Consider the following 17,228-nt stretch of genomic DNA (forward strand, 5'->3'; position numbering starts at 1 on the left):
ATTAAAAAAAGAAAAAAGAAAAAAAAAAGAGCTAGCCTTAAGCATGTGGCTCAAGTGGTAGGGCTCCTGCTCAGCAAGTATGAGGCCCTGAGTTCAAACCCCAGTACTACCAAGAATCAAAAAAGTAGCAGCTGTCAGATGGCAGCCAGAGCTCTGTCCTCTGAAGTTGTGACCTAGGCTACAGACACTACCTTCAAGATGGTACCCTCACGTGGCCAGCAAGCTGTGCTGACTGCAGGCCAGGCCCTGCCCCTCCACACAAGCTACCTTGGGTCCCCTGGGCCCCCTCGGCAACCATAGCTAGCCCTGCTTAGCTGGTTGGGGACAAAATCTAAACCTCAGAAGGCCACAGAAAAGCAAGGGGAGGCCACTGCCTGGCAATGAGTGCCATGAAGCCCCTTGGGGTGTTCTCATTAAGGCTTTGGGTCACTCTGTTTTTATTTTATAGAGTCCTGAAGACTGAACTCAAACATTTAATGTTGGCTAGACAAGAATTCTATCATTGGGGGGCTGAGAGTTTGGCCTAGTGGTAGAGTGCTTTCCTAGCATGCAAGAAGACCCGGGTTCGATTCCTCGGTACCACATACATAGAAAAAAGCCGGAAATGGTGCTGAGGCTCAAGTGGTAGAGCTCTAGCCTTGAGAAAGTCCAAGGACAGTGCTCAGGCCCTGAACTCAAGCCCAGGACTGGCAAAAAAAAAAAAAAAAAAAAAAAAGAATTCTATCATTGGATCCACACCCCCAGGCCTTTTGCCTTTAGTTTGGTTTCCATACAGGATTTTGTACTTTTGCTCTGCTGGCCTTAGACCATGAGCTTATTACCTGTGCTCTTGAGTAGCTGGGATCACGGGGGTACACCACCATGCCCAGACTTTGGGTCATTTTTATGGCCATTTTAATAAGCAGGAGTGTGATACAAAATGTTTCCACAGGCTGCCACCTCCCCAGTGTGTCTGGGCAGTTCATCTTTATAACCTTGCTCTTTAATTCTGTCCAAGGAGTGCTAGAAAATGCAAGAAACCATAGGCAGCAGGCTAAGCCCAGCTCATAGACTCAGAAACAGCCCTGGAAGTCACGCTGAACACAGAGGGTGACCTGCAGCCAGCAGCAAGGACAGGCTGCCACTTCATGGCAGCACTTGGACCTGGCCAGAGCAGTGACATTTGCTTGTCTTTCACAAGCTTTTAACCTTTATACAGCACCGATAAAAAGCATAATTAACATTTAAGGGGCGATTCTGGGTGTCCAGTAGGAACAGGAAGTAGAAACATGATATGGATTATGTCTCACGCCTGTCCCTGACTGCACACTGTTCACCTTCCTCAAGCAGTATCAAAGCAAACTAGGGAAGAATCCGATGCCAAGCCGCTAGTGAGACTCACAGCGGCTCCTCAGGTCACTCAGGAGCCAGGCACTGGTGGGTTGGCCAAGGCCTCAGTACACGGGTATTAGCCTGCTCTTCCTGCCACAGGTACCTGTCCACGAGACTGTCAGTGCAAGCTGGGCATACCTATGGCCTAGCCTTCTTTCCCGCCCTCCGTGCCCTTACTTTTCTCTCCTACCAGCTGCCAGGCAGAATGGATACCCGCAAATCTTACACAAAGCAGTGCCTCTCACACTCAGCTACCTTAACATTTGGGGAACTTTACCCAATAACTATCTTTCTGGCCTCTCTAGCAAACAGTGCACATTCCTGTAGGGCGATAGCAAGCTCCAGCTAACCTGCACGCCCCCTTTAGCTGAAGAGGCGTCTTGATTTGCAACATCCCAGCTGTGGTGCTGTCCCCATCGCTGGGGCCACAGGTTTCCAGGCCCCATCTGCCTTGCTCAGGGCCCCACCTGTGCACCTCTGCATGTCACACCAATGTCACCCAAGAGACAAGCTACCACACAAATGAATGGGACTTTATTGATGTGCCCTCCTAACAGCGCCTCCTGGCAGCAAGTGGAGGCTGCCACATTTCTTGCAAAGGGAAGGGAGCCAAGGAAGCTCAGGGGCAGCTGAATCCCCAAAGCCCTCCCTGGAGCGGGAGCCACCCTGACCCAAGTGCTTCCCAACGACGACGACAAGTGTGCATGGGGAAGAGTTACATTCTCACGCCACCAGCGTGGCTTAAATACTTCTCTGACAAAAATAATAATAATAAATTATCTTCAACTCAGAAAATAAGTTGTGCTCAGCAGAGTGACAGGAGGGTCCATTCATTGCATTGCACCACGGGGCCACACAGGGAGGGAGGGGTGTTTTCAGACCACCATGCCCACAGAAGGGACACAGGGTACAGAAGGGACACGGACAGGACTCGGGCTACATGGGCTCCTTCTCCTCACGTGCGCCTGGTCTTCTGTTTCTTGGCCTGTCTCTTCACATCCTCCGGGCCACTGCTGTCCGAAGCAGCCTGGCCCAGGGCTCGGACGCCCTGCAGCCGACTGCTCAGCTGCAGCAGTAAGGGGATGAGCTGGAAAGAGAGGGGGTGCGAGGGAGGCTGGGAAAGGCCCTTCCATGGCAGTGCCAGTCCCCAGGCACAATCAGCACTGGGAGGCTGGCTGGCCCATCCCAGGAGCAACATGGCCCTAGACACATCCAGGCTTGAGAAGCCCCAAGAGGCCGTGCCTGTGGATGGGGACTGGGGACAGCAATGAGGCCCTTATAGTCCCCAACACACTGTCACTTCTGGACCCCTGGGCATCCTCCCTGAGTCTCCTGAGCCATGGCCTCCAAGAGGCCTCTGCCCTCCTACCTTGTCGTGGTTGTAACCCGCCAGCAGGACCAGCAGCGTCAGCGGCAGGGCGATGTATGATCCTTGTGCGACGTCCTGCTCTGGCAGCTTCCTCTGCAAACACAAGAGCGCTGCTTCTCAGGCCAGAGGCCACGCGCTTCCCTCTAACCTGTCATCGTCCACTCCCACAACCTGCCCAGCCGTCCTTGCTGGCTCCCTCTAGGCACAGCAGATCCTGCAAGAACTGAACACTTGCCATCCAGTGGAGAAATGCAAGACTGTGGACCAGCGCTCCTCAGTCCTTCACCCTGACCATCACCGTGGAGAGACCACCAAGGAGCACCCCACTCCCTCCGCTGGCCCACGGCACCCTGAGGGAGCCAGACTCAGACAACAGAAATCCTTGCAGCTAAGAGGTAAGCAGGCCCTAGCTACATTCAGGTCTTCGTACGACAAGGATGCAATGGGAACCAATGTGGCAGGCCCAGTGATAACAGACAAGCTGGTCCCAGACACTGTGGCCTAAGGAGGAAGCAAAGCCAAGGCAATTACATCTTTTCTAGCGGCTATTCTCTTTCTCCAGCTTTTATCTGGGTCAAGAGAACAGATGTTGTTCTCCAGCCTCTCTTGCAGCTAGGTACAGTCAGAGGACCCAGTGCCAGCCAAGAACACATGGATGGAAGGGAGAAATGCTGTGCCCTCCCTTCTGCCTGGCTGGTCAGGTGTACCATGCTGAGAAGAGAGATGTTTAGAACAGAACAACCAGAGAAAAGGGGCCTGGGCCTGGATACCAAGGGCAATAGTGCCATCCCAGACTGCTCTTGGTTACTGATATGCTACAGAAGGCACCCCCATATCACATGCACAGACCTCCCAAGAAGTCCCCACCATGCAAAGGAAACAAAAAAGTTTGGACAACAATGAAGACAGGGCTCAAGAGCCAGGGTGGAGAGTCTCAGAGCATTACAGGGAGCCCTCCTCACTGAGGAGGGTCACGAGGTCAAAGCCATTCTCAGAACAAGACCCAGGAGTCTTTGCTTTCCCACTGTCATTCTCTTGTAGGGCAACAGCTTTTCCTGAGACCTCCGAATACAGACTGCTGAGGGCCACCAGCCGGTGGATTCTCAAATTTGCCAAATGCTGTGGCTTTCAGCCATGTGATACTGAGACAGATACAGCCCACATGCACCCAAGCTCTCAGAGTTCCTCAATACTCTGAAAGTATAGAGGTGTACTGAGACCAAATCTAATGATCATGAGGCTACAGAGTACCGCTTTATTTAATAAATAAGCAGAGGGGCTGGGAGTTTGGCCTAGTGGTTAAAGTGTTTGCCTAGCATGCATGAAGACCCGGGTTCGATTCCTCGGTACCACATACATAGAAAAAAAAGCCAGAAGTGGTGCTGAGGCTCAAGTGGTAGAGAGAGAAAGTCCAAGGACAGTGCTCAGGCCCTGAGCTCAAGCCCAGGACTGGCAAAATAAATAAATAAATAAATAAATAAATAAATAAGCAGATTCCCACCCATGCAACTGACTCAACCACTGACCAAGTATGATTCCACCCACAGTACCCTGTCCACCTGTTTGCACTTTCTCCCTCATGGTTTGTCAAACAGAGCAGGCTCCACACTGTTGGCCTATACCCTGGTGGAATGTGCATGCTCTTATGTCCTCTGTAGATTCTGGAAAGTGGCAATTGTTTCACGAGTTTGGGTGAGTCACGTACTAGGTAACTCATTGGTCATGGGAGGGCGGAAGGTAATGGCTCCAGAATCCCTGATCTGAGCAATTTCATCTTAGTTACTATTTCCCAATAGTACTCAGCAGTGTTAGGAAGTAGAAAGGCATTCTGGGAAATCCAGATGTAGACTGCAGAACCCAGGTTGGAAGGACTTGGTGCTGAGAGTCCAGGAAGGGAAGAATTGTTCCCAGCTCCCCACTATATTTACCGTAGGGTTAAAAATCAAGGTGATGTGCTTATGGTAGCCCACAGCAGTGAAGGAAACTTGAGGCAGGACATAGTCGTACTGGGACCTGGGGAGCATGGAGTCCAGAAGCACAACGTAGTTCTGTGCACACAAATAGAGAAGATGGTTTTGAGACAGCTCATTGAAAAGCACAGGTGACAAAATGATGTAGAAAACAGCCCCAGCTTTGAGTTATTGCAGTAAGTAAATGTTTTTAATATTCACGCACACACACACACAACACACACACATACACCCCACAGTGCCTGAAAAAGGCCCAAGCAATGGCAATCAACACATTAGCAGAAGATATTTCTGGTTGATGGGTTATGTTTGTTTTGTTCTTTTTTCCATAATCTCCTCCATGAATATGTACTATTTTTATAAAGCAAGAAGTTACTTAAGAAAATGTAACCATACAGGGCCTGATTCCTTTGATCAGAGCCCAATCCTTTCACATTTCTGCAGAGCAGTCTATCAAGAAGCCTGTGGCTCCTGTCTATAATCCCAGCTGCTCAGGGGGTTGAGACCTGAGAACTGTGATTTGAAGTCAACCTGGACAGACAAATCCAAGAGATTTCTTTCCATTTACCCAGCAAAAAGTGGGAAGCAGAAGTAGGGCTCAAGTGGCAGAGTGCCAGCCTTGTGCAGAAAAAAAAACCAAACCAGAGTGCCCGACTCTCAGTTCAAGTCTCAGTACTGGCACCAAAACCAACAAGAGAATGAAAAGTCCAGTGGGCCAGTGAAAGGGGAGGAGCAGCCAGCCTCCCACCCGCCAGCATTACCTCCCCGTCTCTGAGCAGCGGTGGGAAATGGAAGAAGAGAGACTGTCCAAGCGATACCGTCTGGATGGGGTTGTCCAGGTTTTCGCTTTTGTACAGCTTCACCTGGGGAGCAGAAACAAAGAGACCGGAGCTTTGAAAGTGAAATGCTGCAAACGTCTCAGAACAGCTGCTCCCAAGAGAGGTGCTCTGTAAGCACAGACAAATGAGGAGTCTTCCTCTCCCAGTAGGCTGCAGGTGCATACCATGCAGAGATGTGAGGTTCCAGAATGCACCGGGAGGACCTTTGTTGCTCAAAATAGCAAATCATAGCTATTATGGAGGACAGTGATAAGCAGCTTCTAACCTTTGTCAAATGTCTCTAATATGCCAGGCATGCAACAGGCGCTTTAGAACAAAACAGGACCCCATGGAGACTTGGGGAGCTGGCCCTGTAAATCACACAGCCAACACCTGGGGATCTAGGCTGTGTCCTTGTTGCAAAGGCCAACCTGCCACCACTTCATATTTCATGCAACCTTAACTTTGAAGGAATTTTTAAGAGTCAAAGCTGATCAACTGTATTTAGATTGAAGGCTGCTTCCAGAGGCACCTGGGAGCTTCTAGTTCTGAACTTGACTTCTGGATCTGAACTTGACTTCTGGATCTGAACTTGACTTCTGGATCTGAACTTGACCTCTGGCTCTGGACTTGACCTCTGGTTCTAGACTTGACCTCTGGGGGCTTCTAATTCTGAACTTGACCTCTGGATCTGAACTTGATCTCTAGATCTGAAATTGACCTCTGATTCTGGACTTAAGCTCTGGTTCTGGACTTAACCTTTGGCTCTGGACTTGACCTCGGGTTCTGAACTTGACTTCTGGACTGCTTGCCTGTCCTTATAGCATATTTAGTGGGGCACAAGGAGGAAGAAGCCCAGCCCAAGCCAGGTCAAAGCTATGAGGCTTCTCCTTGCACCTCTGAGGACCCAGGCAGGTACTTTTCTCTGTAACAAACATAAATAAGACATACACTAGAGCCTATGTATAACAGCCATGACCACGTGTGTTCTCTGCTGCTCTCTACATGTAAATTTGACTTTTCTAGCTCTCTATAAAAAATATGTGAATCCAGCTGGACACATAATCCAAGCTACTCAGAAGGCAGAGGAGGCTAATCTAGGCAGACAAGCTTGCAAGACTCTATCTCAACCATTAAAAGATGGGCATGGTGATAATGTGCTGTATGAGAAGCATAAATAGGAGGACTGTGGTCCAGGCAGACGGGGTGTAAGCATGAGACCCTACTCATAAATTAACTAAAAGCAAAAAGGGCTCGGGACATGGTTCAACACCAGCCTGAAACATAAGGCCTTGAGCATTGAGTTCAATCACTTCAACCCCTGTAAAAGTAGGCCAAGTTCTAAAGTTCCCCCACCCCTTCTAGCGGGGTCTTAACCTCCACCCCCAAAGGCAGTTCCCTTGGCAGCACTGGAAAGCCAGTGCCAGGTGGGTACAAACAGACCACACACACCCCCATTGTGCTGGTCTTACCCACAGCGTAGGTAGATACTCAGAGGGGGTGATCACATTTCCACTCAGATCAAACTGGTTGATCTGCCGGAAGACGATGATATTGATGTCATCGATGTCATTATTCCCAACCTAGAGACAAAAGGGCATGTATCACCAGGTGCCAGTGGCTGATGCTTACAATCCTAGCTATTCGGGAGACTGAGACCTGGAGGATTGTAGTTCAGAGCCTGCCTGGACAGAGGAATTCACTAGACTCCCATCTTTAAAATAATTAACAAAAAGCAGAGTCAGAGGCGTGGTTCTGGTGGTAGAGCACCAGACATGCAAGCAAGCCAAGTTCAAACCTCAGTAATAGCAAAAATAATCATGACAAGTGCAATATATCAATTTCCCAAGTCAAAAACCCCTAAATGGCCATCATCCCTCTTCCAAACACCTTGGCACACACCCTGTGGTCTGGCCACTGAGGTCCTCAGTGAGGAAGACCATTCAAGTGGGGCCTGGCCACCTCCTAGGCGGTGGGGGGGTGGCAGCATCTGGGCTTGACTGAGCCACATCCTCACCTTGAATGTAAGAGGATGACCCACTGGAGGGGGTGGAGGCCACCCAAATCTGGCCTAGCTCCTCACCAAGCCCAAATTTGCTTCCTCATCTCTCCTGATCCACTGAGATAGATCACTGATCCAAGATGCTCGGCCTACAGACATGGGGGCTGGAGCTCCAAGGGGCGGAGGGCATAAGGGCACCCCAGCTTGTTTGCCTGGACTCACACAGGGGTCTTTAGTATTCTCTTGCCCCCAGAGAGGCGGGCTGTGGGGAGGGTGCTCTCCAGGAGGCTGCTGAGCTAGCCAGCCTTACCTCGACGACGCGGTGGTGGGGCAGCGCCCGCTCGATGTGGTCGTTGCCTTCTGCCTTGAGCTGCACATGGTACACACACCCGGGCTGCAAGGACACCCTTGGTCACTTCTCTACCAAGCCTGCCACACCCGACCAATGTGAATCCCACTCCACTGCTTCTCAGGACAGGAGTGCTCCAATCCCCCCTTCCTACCTGTGCCTCTCACCCCCTGAGATGGCACACTCATCCCCAGCTTCTGACCCTATGGAGAGTGGCACTCTCCATAGACTGCAGTCTGGATGTGGCCTCGCATAGACAGGATGTGCACCACGCCAGCTCTCCCGGATGCCAAGAGAGCACTAGAGATTAGCCATCTCTGCAGCTGTGGGGGGGGCGCCAGTTAAAATGGAACGCTTGCAATGGACAAGGAAGCTACGATAACTAAATTGTTCAATCCTGGAGTTTAAAGGAATAGGGCAGGCCTAGCAGGCCACTGAAGAGAACAAAGAAGGTGGTGTACAATTCCAACACTTGTAACCAGGTGAGTGGAGTGAGCAAATTAGGCAGAGTACTGGGACATGGTGGCAACATGTGTAACCCCTGCTGCTCAGGAGTCTGAGATCTAGAGGATCCCAGCTGAAGGCCAGTGAGACTCTACCTTCACCTATAAAAAGCTGGGTATGTGATTCCTGCCTGTCATCTGAGCTCCACAGAAGCATAAACAGGGGGATCTTGCTGCGTGCAAGCCAATTGTAGGCATGATACTCTATTAAAAGACAAAAAAACAAACACCTACAATCAAAATAACATGGCCTAAGTGGTAGTGCACCTGTCTAGCAGGTCCACACTCTGGTACAATAAGTAACAAACACGTCACACCCAGGGCAGGAGGCCCAGGTAAGAGAACTGCAGGACAACCACACCCCTTTTTCTTCCTCTGACACCAGAATGAGAAAAGCTGCCACAGCAGCCAGCTCAGCTGGCCCTGGTGTACCAATCTACAACCCAGCAGTGGGAGGTGGATATAGAAAACTGGGATTTCCAGGTCATTTTGTGCCACATGGCAAATCCCTATCCCCAAAAAGCAAGGACTGGGATGAAGCTCAAGTGCAGAGCACTTGCCTAGCATGCAGGAGACCCTGAGTTTGATCCTCAGAAGGAAGAGGGGGGAAGGGAGGGAGGAGGACCATAGGGAGAGAGGCCCTGCTTCTGTTTCATTAACGGGGGGAGGGGGTGAGACAGATGACACCCCATATTAGAATAAGTTAGATGTCCTCAGTTAATCCTCCCAGCCGGGCTGAGGGAGCCAGCTTTGTACTCTCATTTCAGACAGCAGAACAGAACAGTCTGTTCAAGATGTCTCCAGAATGTACTTGGAAAACCAATAAGAATCACAAATCCTCAACCAAAAGTTTGCCTACTTAGCCTACACAAAGAAGTTGCAGTTTCTTTCTCTCTCTTTTTTTTTTTTTTTTTGTCAGTCATGGGGCTTGAGCTCAGGGCCTGGGCATTGTCCCTGAGCTTTTTCACTCAAAGGTAGAGCTCCTTGAGCCACAGTGCCACTTGCAGTTTATCTAGTGGTTAGTTGGAGATAAGAGACGATGGACTTCCCTGCCTGGGCTGGTTTCAAATCACAACCCTTAGATCTTAGCCTTCTGAGTAATTTGGATTACAGGTGTGAGCCACCAGTGCCTGGTTCTTTCTTTTTTAAACTACTTGCTAATGTCTAAAAATCACAATCTGTAGCCAACAACTGAATTTCTGACTATTCTCAAGGAATTCTCACCATCTGGCATCACAGGGTCTGTGTAGATAGAAGGTCCTCTCCATACCCGCCCCGCTCAGGGACTCCATGCTCCTCCAACCCCAGGACCGCTGGCTTCCGCAGACTGGCAAAAGCTGTAACCACTCAACCCTGTGGATTTCTTTGTGTGTGTGTGTGTGTGTGTGTGTGTGTGTGTGTGTGTGTGTGTGTGTGTGTGTGTGGTTTTTTGTTTTGTTTTGTTTTTGCCAGTACTGGGGCTTGACCTCAGGGTGCCACTTTTGACCACTTCCAGCATTTTCTGTTTACGTGGTATTGAGGAATGGAACCCAGGACTTCATGCATCCTAGGTAAACACTCTACCACTACGCCACATTCCCAGCCCTGATCATTTCACTATACAATGCTGATCTGGTATTTTGGCAGCATCAGCTGATTAAGAGCCTCAGAGACCATTCTAAGTCCTGACACCCCACCTCCACCCCCGCCAACTCCTGGCAGTCTTAGGGTCACCCTGGGATACCTGTGAACACAGTGTCCCTGAACCTGCCCAAGGCTTACCAGGAGGCCACGTAACCTGAACTTGCCCTCCTCGTCCGTCACGGTGTCTTCCCCGTAGATGCTGCAGTCCTTCTGCCCCACAGCTTCCACAGCCACGCCCTGTTCTGGCTCTCCGTTTAAAGAGGACACGGTGCCATAACAGCTAACACGACAAGAGGAGACACAGAACATGGCATTCCTGTGTTGACCAGGAGCAGGCAGTGCGACATGATTACCATCTGATTATCATGAACTGATCAAGGGGGGATTGATTTCTTGTTGGTACTGAAGCCATTCAAGCCTTCTGCTAACGGGAGATGCCATTGTTCACTTATCCAGACACTCCGGAAAATTAAGATTTACCTGATTTTTCCTAGTCTTCATATACTCTGTAACATGAAAATGACTCATGGAATTCTGGTCCACAGCTGATCTGATGAATCACTGTCTAAAGCTTTTGTGCATGCATTATAAATGTGTCAACACTCACACACAGCAGGGGAGAGGACTGGAGGAGAAGAAAGAGGAAAGAAAGGGAGAGGAGGGGAAGGGAGGGAAGAGGAGCAGACTCACCTGTAGGCCGTTCGATAGCCAGTGATGGTGATTCTCAGGCTCTGCCCCTCCTGCACCTCAATCATCTGTGAGGAGGGCTCAAAGCGGAACTCCTTCATCATGGGTTTGAAGTAGTACTGGCCTGGGCTCTGCAGAGACACGTTGGGTCAGAAACTATGGCCAGATCCTGACCATAGCGCCCCAGAGCTTCCCAGGCAGACTGAGAGGAATGGGAGCCACAAGTACGGCTCTCACAATGGCATTGCCGTACAATAATGGCAGCCTTCCAACAACTCCATGAGGCGAGAGCCATACTTGAATTTCATGAAAGAACAAACAGAATCAGAGGCCAAGAACCATCCTGATATGGCTCAACAAGTAGCAGAGGGCTGACTGGAAGCTTGGGACCCTCACGATGCCCTCTTCCAGTCTGTGCCAACCTCCCCAAAATCCCTCTTCCCCCCTCTCCAAGCACCAAATGCATTAGGTATGCAGTAAAACAAAGACTGAGGGATTGCTGTAGCCAGAGTGACTGGTGGATGAGTGGGTGACCAGACAAGGGCGTGAGGAAGAAGACATGAATCAGCAGTGCCAACTTGCAGGAAGAGCCAGACTCTCATTACACATGGCGCCCAAAGACACCTGAGCTGCTCCCCATGGCTGTCATGTTCTCCAGCTGTCAAGTGGTGAAGTCCCCAGGCCACGTGGCCCCAGCTCCCTCCTTGGGGAGATGTGATACTTACCAGGTTTGAGAAGGTCAGGATGCCATTGTCCTGCGTCAGGAGGTTTGAGCGGAACACACCGCCACTGAGGGACAAGAGGACCCCAGGGAGGGGCTGGTCGTCTTCGGCCTTTATCTGGGGAAGGGAGAGTCAAGGGTTACTGGCAGGCAGGCCAGCTGCCCAATTTGGTTGTACAAAAGGAACCCAAACCTATATCCAGTACAGACATGCACTCAAACACTGACGTTCACCTCTTTCCCTCCATAACCAGCCCTTAGGAATTCTGGGACAGGTGCTCTCTAAATCCAGAGATTCTCAAATAATAGCTCTTAGAGGCAGTGCCACAAATAAGTTAGCCGCACCTGGGAAAACACAGGCTTACTAAAACGTGATATGGACTTAACTATTGCAAATCTAACCCAGAAACAGTTTCACTGGTGACCCAAGGCCAAGGGCATTTTCCTGGCTAATCATGGCCACTCCATCGTAACATCTCCTCTGTCCATGTGTGACTATGGGATGTCACCTTCTCACTGAACTGGGAGTCCCCTGCAGACCAGGGGTGTCATTTATGGTAGGAAAGTTCTTCCTGGTATGGTTTACAGCACATTCAACAATGCAACTCTTCACACCCCTATGTCACAAGTCACGGTGCTTTTCTTGTGGCCTGCAATTTATAAACAGTCACAGTCAAGGATTTCGGGTGTACTTTGCACAACACATCCTTCACTTCTTGCTAAAAAGGACAGGTGGATGCGAGACACCAAACACACTCAGGCAAATCCTGTGCCCGCTGCCCAGAGCAGTTCAAATAAGCAAGCAGCTTCCAGGGGCTTACCACGCATATACAACCACACAGAAGTCAATGTCTGACCAAAGCCTCCTGAGTGAAGGAAGCCAGAACAAGGCAAGTACACTGTGTACAATGCCGTCTGAACAGTACTAGGGAGTATAAGCAAGCAGATAGAGACAAAAGGCAGGTGACATGATGAGTGCCAGTGGCTCACCCTTGTAATCTCATCTACTTGGGAGACAGAAATCAGAAGGACCCATGCTTCAAGGCCATCCTGCGTAAAAATGTCTACAACTTTCCATCTCAAGGGAAGAAGCTGGGTATGGGAGCAGGCGTTCATCATCCCAGCTATGACAAGAAGCCTGAAATAGGTGGATCGCAATCCACGTATGTACTCCAGCAAGAAGCAAAACTATATGTCTAAAATTAGCAGTAAAGCCAGTAAGGTGACTCAAGCCTATTATCCCAGTTGCTGGAGAGACAAAAATTGAGGAATCACTGAGGATAGCCCAAGCACTGAAAGTTCAGGAGACCCCATCTCAACCAATGGTGGGTGTGGTGGGAAGCACCTGTTCCCCCAGCCATGCTTTCAAGGCCTGGAAACTGTTGCACTGGCACTTGAAGGCCAGTTTTCATCTGAGGTACCTCAAAGCTCACGCCGGCCAAGGCAAAAGCCTTGAAGTCCCCGACAGTTCCATCTACTGCAGTTAAGATGTAGCCCTCCTTCTGGGAGGTCACCGTGTACTCCAGGTCGCTGTGCAGTGGCCCAACACTAGGAGAAAGAAGGCAGGAAGCTAGGAATGGTTGCTTCTGATCCGTGGCACCCCCAAGTAGTCAGGCTCAAGCAAGGGCTTCTTCCTCAGGGGGGCATACCTGTAGGCCCCTTTGTCATCAGTGAAGACTGTGATCAGGGGTGAACTCGCCCCCTTCTCACTGATGACAATCTCCACTCCTTCCAGCTCCGGGTGGATCTGGCCCTCCAGGAACAAGCCTGCCTTCCCGTGGATCTCGATCAGCTTCCCGGGACAGCTTTCTAGAAAGGAAAGACATGTACCTAAGAACAGGGCTGGGGTACAGAGAGAAAGGAGTTTGTGGCTGGGAAGTTTCCCATGAAAGAAGAGCCCAGAACTGAAACATGAAAAATGAAAAGCAAGCTGCACATGAGGTCAGCTAGGTACCTCCCCAGCCCTCCAAGGCCTCGATGGATGCTGAGGGCTTTAGTAGGCAGACCTAACCAAGCTGAAGTCTCCCCTTTTTCCCTCTCCTTCTCCCCCTCCTTTTCCTCCTCTTCCTCTTCCTCCTACCTCACATGCCACAGAGAAGGGGAAAAGCCATTCAAAGGGCTTACAGACAGGGCTGCACTATAAGCACACCAAACTGTTTCTAAATGCAGGTGGGCAGTACCTCCGCTGATGGTCGCTTCCATGGAGGGAGGGTAGAACAGCAGCTCCTTAGAAGAGGGAGTGACTGTGATTTTCTCTCCGGACCTGGAAGAGTCACAGGATGTCGGCCGGGCGGGTTCATCCCTGCAGGATAGGGGCACAGGGGAGGAACCTGGTGCTTACCGGGCCCAGTAAGAGAAGTCGTAAGAGAAGGGGCCTTGTAACTCGTCCACCATCTCCTGGCCGGGGGGCTTGGTCCTTCCTTCCTCGCCTTCCTCTTTGCCATTCTTCTCCCTCTCCTGCCGGCGGGTCTCGATCTCTGCCAGCTGCTGCTCTCTGCGTAGCTCCTGTGCAGACTTCAGAGGGCCCAAGACCAAAGCGGGCTCACTGTCGATGGAAGACCTGGAAGGGCCAAGGAGGGGAGAAATGTGCCTGTCCCTGCGGTCAGCACAAATGTCCTGACATTTCCCCAAGGGGACACTTGAGATACACACTCAAATACCTTACAGGGGGTCTTCTGTTTTTTGGTTTTTTTTAAATGGGGGCTTCAATTCAGAGCCTGGGTGCTGTCCCTTAGCTTTTTCCACTCAAGGGTGATACTCTATCACTTGAACCACAACTCTCTTTTGACATTTTGATGGTTCATTGGAGTCCCAGAGACTTTCCTATCTGGTCTGTCTTTGAACTGTTGGTCTGGCTTTGAACTGTGATCCTCAGATCTCAGCCTCCTGAGCAGCTAAGATTACAGGAGTGAGTCACCAGTGCCTGGCTTTCCCTGTGTTTTTCTTCCCCTGTGTTTTATAAGCACTAATAGTTTAATAAAAACTGGGCTTGTTGGTGCTATGCGCAGGAGCTGCTAAACCTGGGCTGGCATGGAAACATGTCAGTTCCCGCATTGGACCCCAAGTTCTCAGTGCCACCATCCTGGCTTCCTGGGGTAGAGTTGGAGATCCTGCACTGAAGGAAACAGACTATGTCCCCTGACCCAACAGAAAAATAAAGTCAGATGTCAATCATGATGGAGAAAAACAGTGCTTTCCATAGAAGTCAGTCAAGGCCTTTCTAACAAGGAACATTAGGGGAAGACCTGCAGGGATAGGGGGAGCTGGACCTGGGGAATCAGGACAAGGAGAGGTGAGAGCAGGCAGACAGCAGCATGCAGGGACAGCACTGAGAACAAAGCAGCCTAGGGCAGAGAGCTTCAAGAAGTGGTCAGAGAGACTCACACAGCAACAGGGCTCAAACTATGCTTCTTCACAGGCTTTGGGACAGACAATAGAAATCTGGGGACCAGGGCTAGGAGTTTGGCCTAATGGTAGAGTGCTTGCCTAGCATGCACGAAGACCCGGGTTCGATTCCTTGGTACCACATACATAGAAAAAAGCCGGAAGTGGTGCTGAGGCTCAGGTGGTAGAGCGCTAGCCTTGAGAAAGTCCAAGAACAGTGCTCAGGCCCTGAGCTCAAGCCCAGGACTGGCAAAAAAAAAAAAAAATCTGGGGACTGTTAGGAAGCCACTGGAGCTTTAAGTAGAGGAAGGAGATGATCACCATCAAAACAGATTGCTCTGGCTGCTACATGGAGCGCACGAGCTGCTATGAAGACTCAGGAAAGCAATGGACAGATGGGACCAAAGTACTCAAAAGAAAAAAAGAAAATCCAGGTATGAGGGCACCCCATAATCCCAGCACTTGGGAGACAGAAGATAGCTTGACTAAATAGTAAAATTTAGTGGTAAAAAATAAAAGGCAAATGTGGTGGTTCACACCTGTAATTCTAGCTACCTAGGGATCAGGAAGATCAAGGTTGGAGGCCAGCTTAGGCAAAAAAGTTTCCAAGAGTCCGTCTCAACCAATGGAAGTTGGGTACAATAGTGCATGCCTGCCATCTGAGTGGTGCAAGAGGAGAAATAGCCAGAAGTTACTTGGAGTTCGTGTGTGTGTGTGTGTGTGTGTGTGTGTGTGTGTGTGTGTGTGTGTGTACATGCTGTGTGTTCATACATGCTGTATGTGTGTATTTGCCAGGTAGCCACTCTAGAAATTGGGCCCCTGAGTTCCTTTCTATGTGTCACTTCTGAGAAAACTAGGGCACTACACAAACATCCTCATACTGTAGAAATCCACTGAGAGGTGACAGTCCGTGAGTGAGTCCCTCAGGAGGGCTGGTGAGGTCTGGCCAGCCTTTCAAACACTTTTCTTTCTCGTGACCCACCTCTATTCCCAAGCCTTCAACCAGGAGGCGAAAAAAAAAAAGGACAAGTTCTATTGTGCAGCTACAATGAAGAAAATCCAGATTTTTTTTTTTTTAATCCTTAGCCAAGAAGTGCCAGGAGTTCAAACAGAAGCTAGGGACAAAACTGGGCTACCAGAGCCCTGGTCACCACCAACTCCTGAATCATGAGAGAAGATGTACGGGCTGCAGGGCATGTATGGCTGGCTTGTATGAGAGGGAAGCAGCTGGTACATATCTGGAAACGAGGGTCACCACACCCTCAGAGCCTCATTCCCTACCCCCTCCTCTCTCTCACTTGATAGTCACAGTGACGTCCATCATCTTGTCAGTGGTGATTGTCCCCAGGACGTGGTGGCGAATGGCTGTCAATGTCAAGATGCTGGGTGCAGACCTACAAAAGGGGAGAAGGGAAGAAGCTGCTGCTGGTTGTCGCCTGGCTGTCCACACAGCCAGGGCCCAGCTGAGGAGCAGACACGACAGGAAAATGAGGCAAAGACTAGACATGTGTCTTCACCATGACAGCCAGAATTTAGAGAAAGATGACTCTTTCCCCTAGGTAAGTTATGCAGGCATCTGAAAACCCTTATCTATAAACCAACACATGCTTGGCCTTGCCTCTTCCACAAAGATCACAGCCATGTCTCTCCCCAGCCCTCCACGGCACAGTGCCCCCTGAAATCCAGGCTTACGTGTCGTAGGTATAGAAGGCCTGCTCAAACCGGTGGCAGGAACGAGGGGTCACTTTGTACACACCTGCAGGCAGGAAACCAGGAGTCATTTGCTGAGAATGATACTGATTCCATGAAGCAATTGCAACACTAGAAATGCAGAGTTAGCTCATCTCATTTAAAACCCAAATAAGCCGGGCTCTGGTGGCTCGCACCTGTAGTCCTAACTCACGATGCTGAAATCGGAGGCATTCAGCTCCAAGCCAGCCTCAGTAAAGACTGTGAGACTCCTATCTCCAGTAAACCACCAAAAGAAAAAGCTAGAAATAGAGAAATGGCTCAAGTGGCATAGCGCTACTCTTGGGATAACACCCAGGTCCTGGGTTCATGCCCTAGGATCAGCACAAAATCAATCAATAAACAAAGAAAACTTTAAAAATTAAAAACAGAAGACTTGCTTAGGGTAGGAAGAGGGCCTCAATACCCTCAGAGAGCTGCTCTCCATGGGGAAGTGGCATCCACCAAGAACTGAGGTGAGGAAGGACAAGCCAGATGCAACACAGGGGGAGGCAGGGAGGGTACTGGTTGGAGAACAGCTCCTACAGCCCGATTTCTCTAAGATCACCAAGAAGTCACTAGCCGAGGTCCTACATCTCTTCCCAGCTTACCTAAGAGGGTAGAACATACGTTCATACAGGAAGAGATGGAACAGTAAGAGAATACCAAATGCAACCAAAACTGACAAAATTGTTTGCTGCAA

The 17,228-nt window shown here is 50.1% G+C and overlaps 1 protein-coding gene across 1 annotated transcript in view; it reads right to left on the minus strand.

Annotated features, from left to right (window-relative positions):
* Positions 1–1,883: 1,883 nt before the first annotated feature.
* The window catches only part of LOC150046301 (BOS complex subunit NOMO1), a 37,906-nt gene continuing 22,561 nt past the window's right edge, over positions 1,884–17,228 (minus strand). Inside the window, exons 17-31 of the mRNA XM_090358115.1 lie at positions 16,490–16,553; positions 16,096–16,191; positions 13,755–13,973; positions 13,594–13,676; positions 13,063–13,222; positions 12,835–12,961; positions 11,418–11,531; positions 10,696–10,823; positions 10,144–10,285; positions 7,841–7,924; positions 7,001–7,111; positions 5,472–5,573; positions 4,669–4,788; positions 2,741–2,833; positions 1,884–2,458 (exon numbers count right to left, since the gene is read on the minus strand). Of these exons, the coding sequence (XP_090214241.1) occupies positions 2,327–2,458; positions 2,741–2,833; positions 4,669–4,788; positions 5,472–5,573; positions 7,001–7,111; positions 7,841–7,924; positions 10,144–10,285; positions 10,696–10,823; positions 11,418–11,531; positions 12,835–12,961; positions 13,063–13,222; positions 13,594–13,676; positions 13,755–13,973; positions 16,096–16,191; positions 16,490–16,553 (1,775 nt within the window). The 3' untranslated portion in view covers positions 1,884–2,326. The remainder of the gene's footprint in view (positions 2,459–2,740; positions 2,834–4,668; positions 4,789–5,471; positions 5,574–7,000; positions 7,112–7,840; positions 7,925–10,143; positions 10,286–10,695; positions 10,824–11,417; positions 11,532–12,834; positions 12,962–13,062; positions 13,223–13,593; positions 13,677–13,754; positions 13,974–16,095; positions 16,192–16,489; positions 16,554–17,228) is intronic.

This window comes from Megascapheus bottae, chromosome 25 (assembly GCF_031878675.1).
Source record: "Megascapheus bottae isolate mThoBot1 chromosome 25, mThoBot2.hap1, whole genome shotgun sequence".
NCBI classification, from domain to species: domain Eukaryota; kingdom Metazoa; phylum Chordata; class Mammalia; order Rodentia; family Geomyidae; genus Megascapheus; species Megascapheus bottae.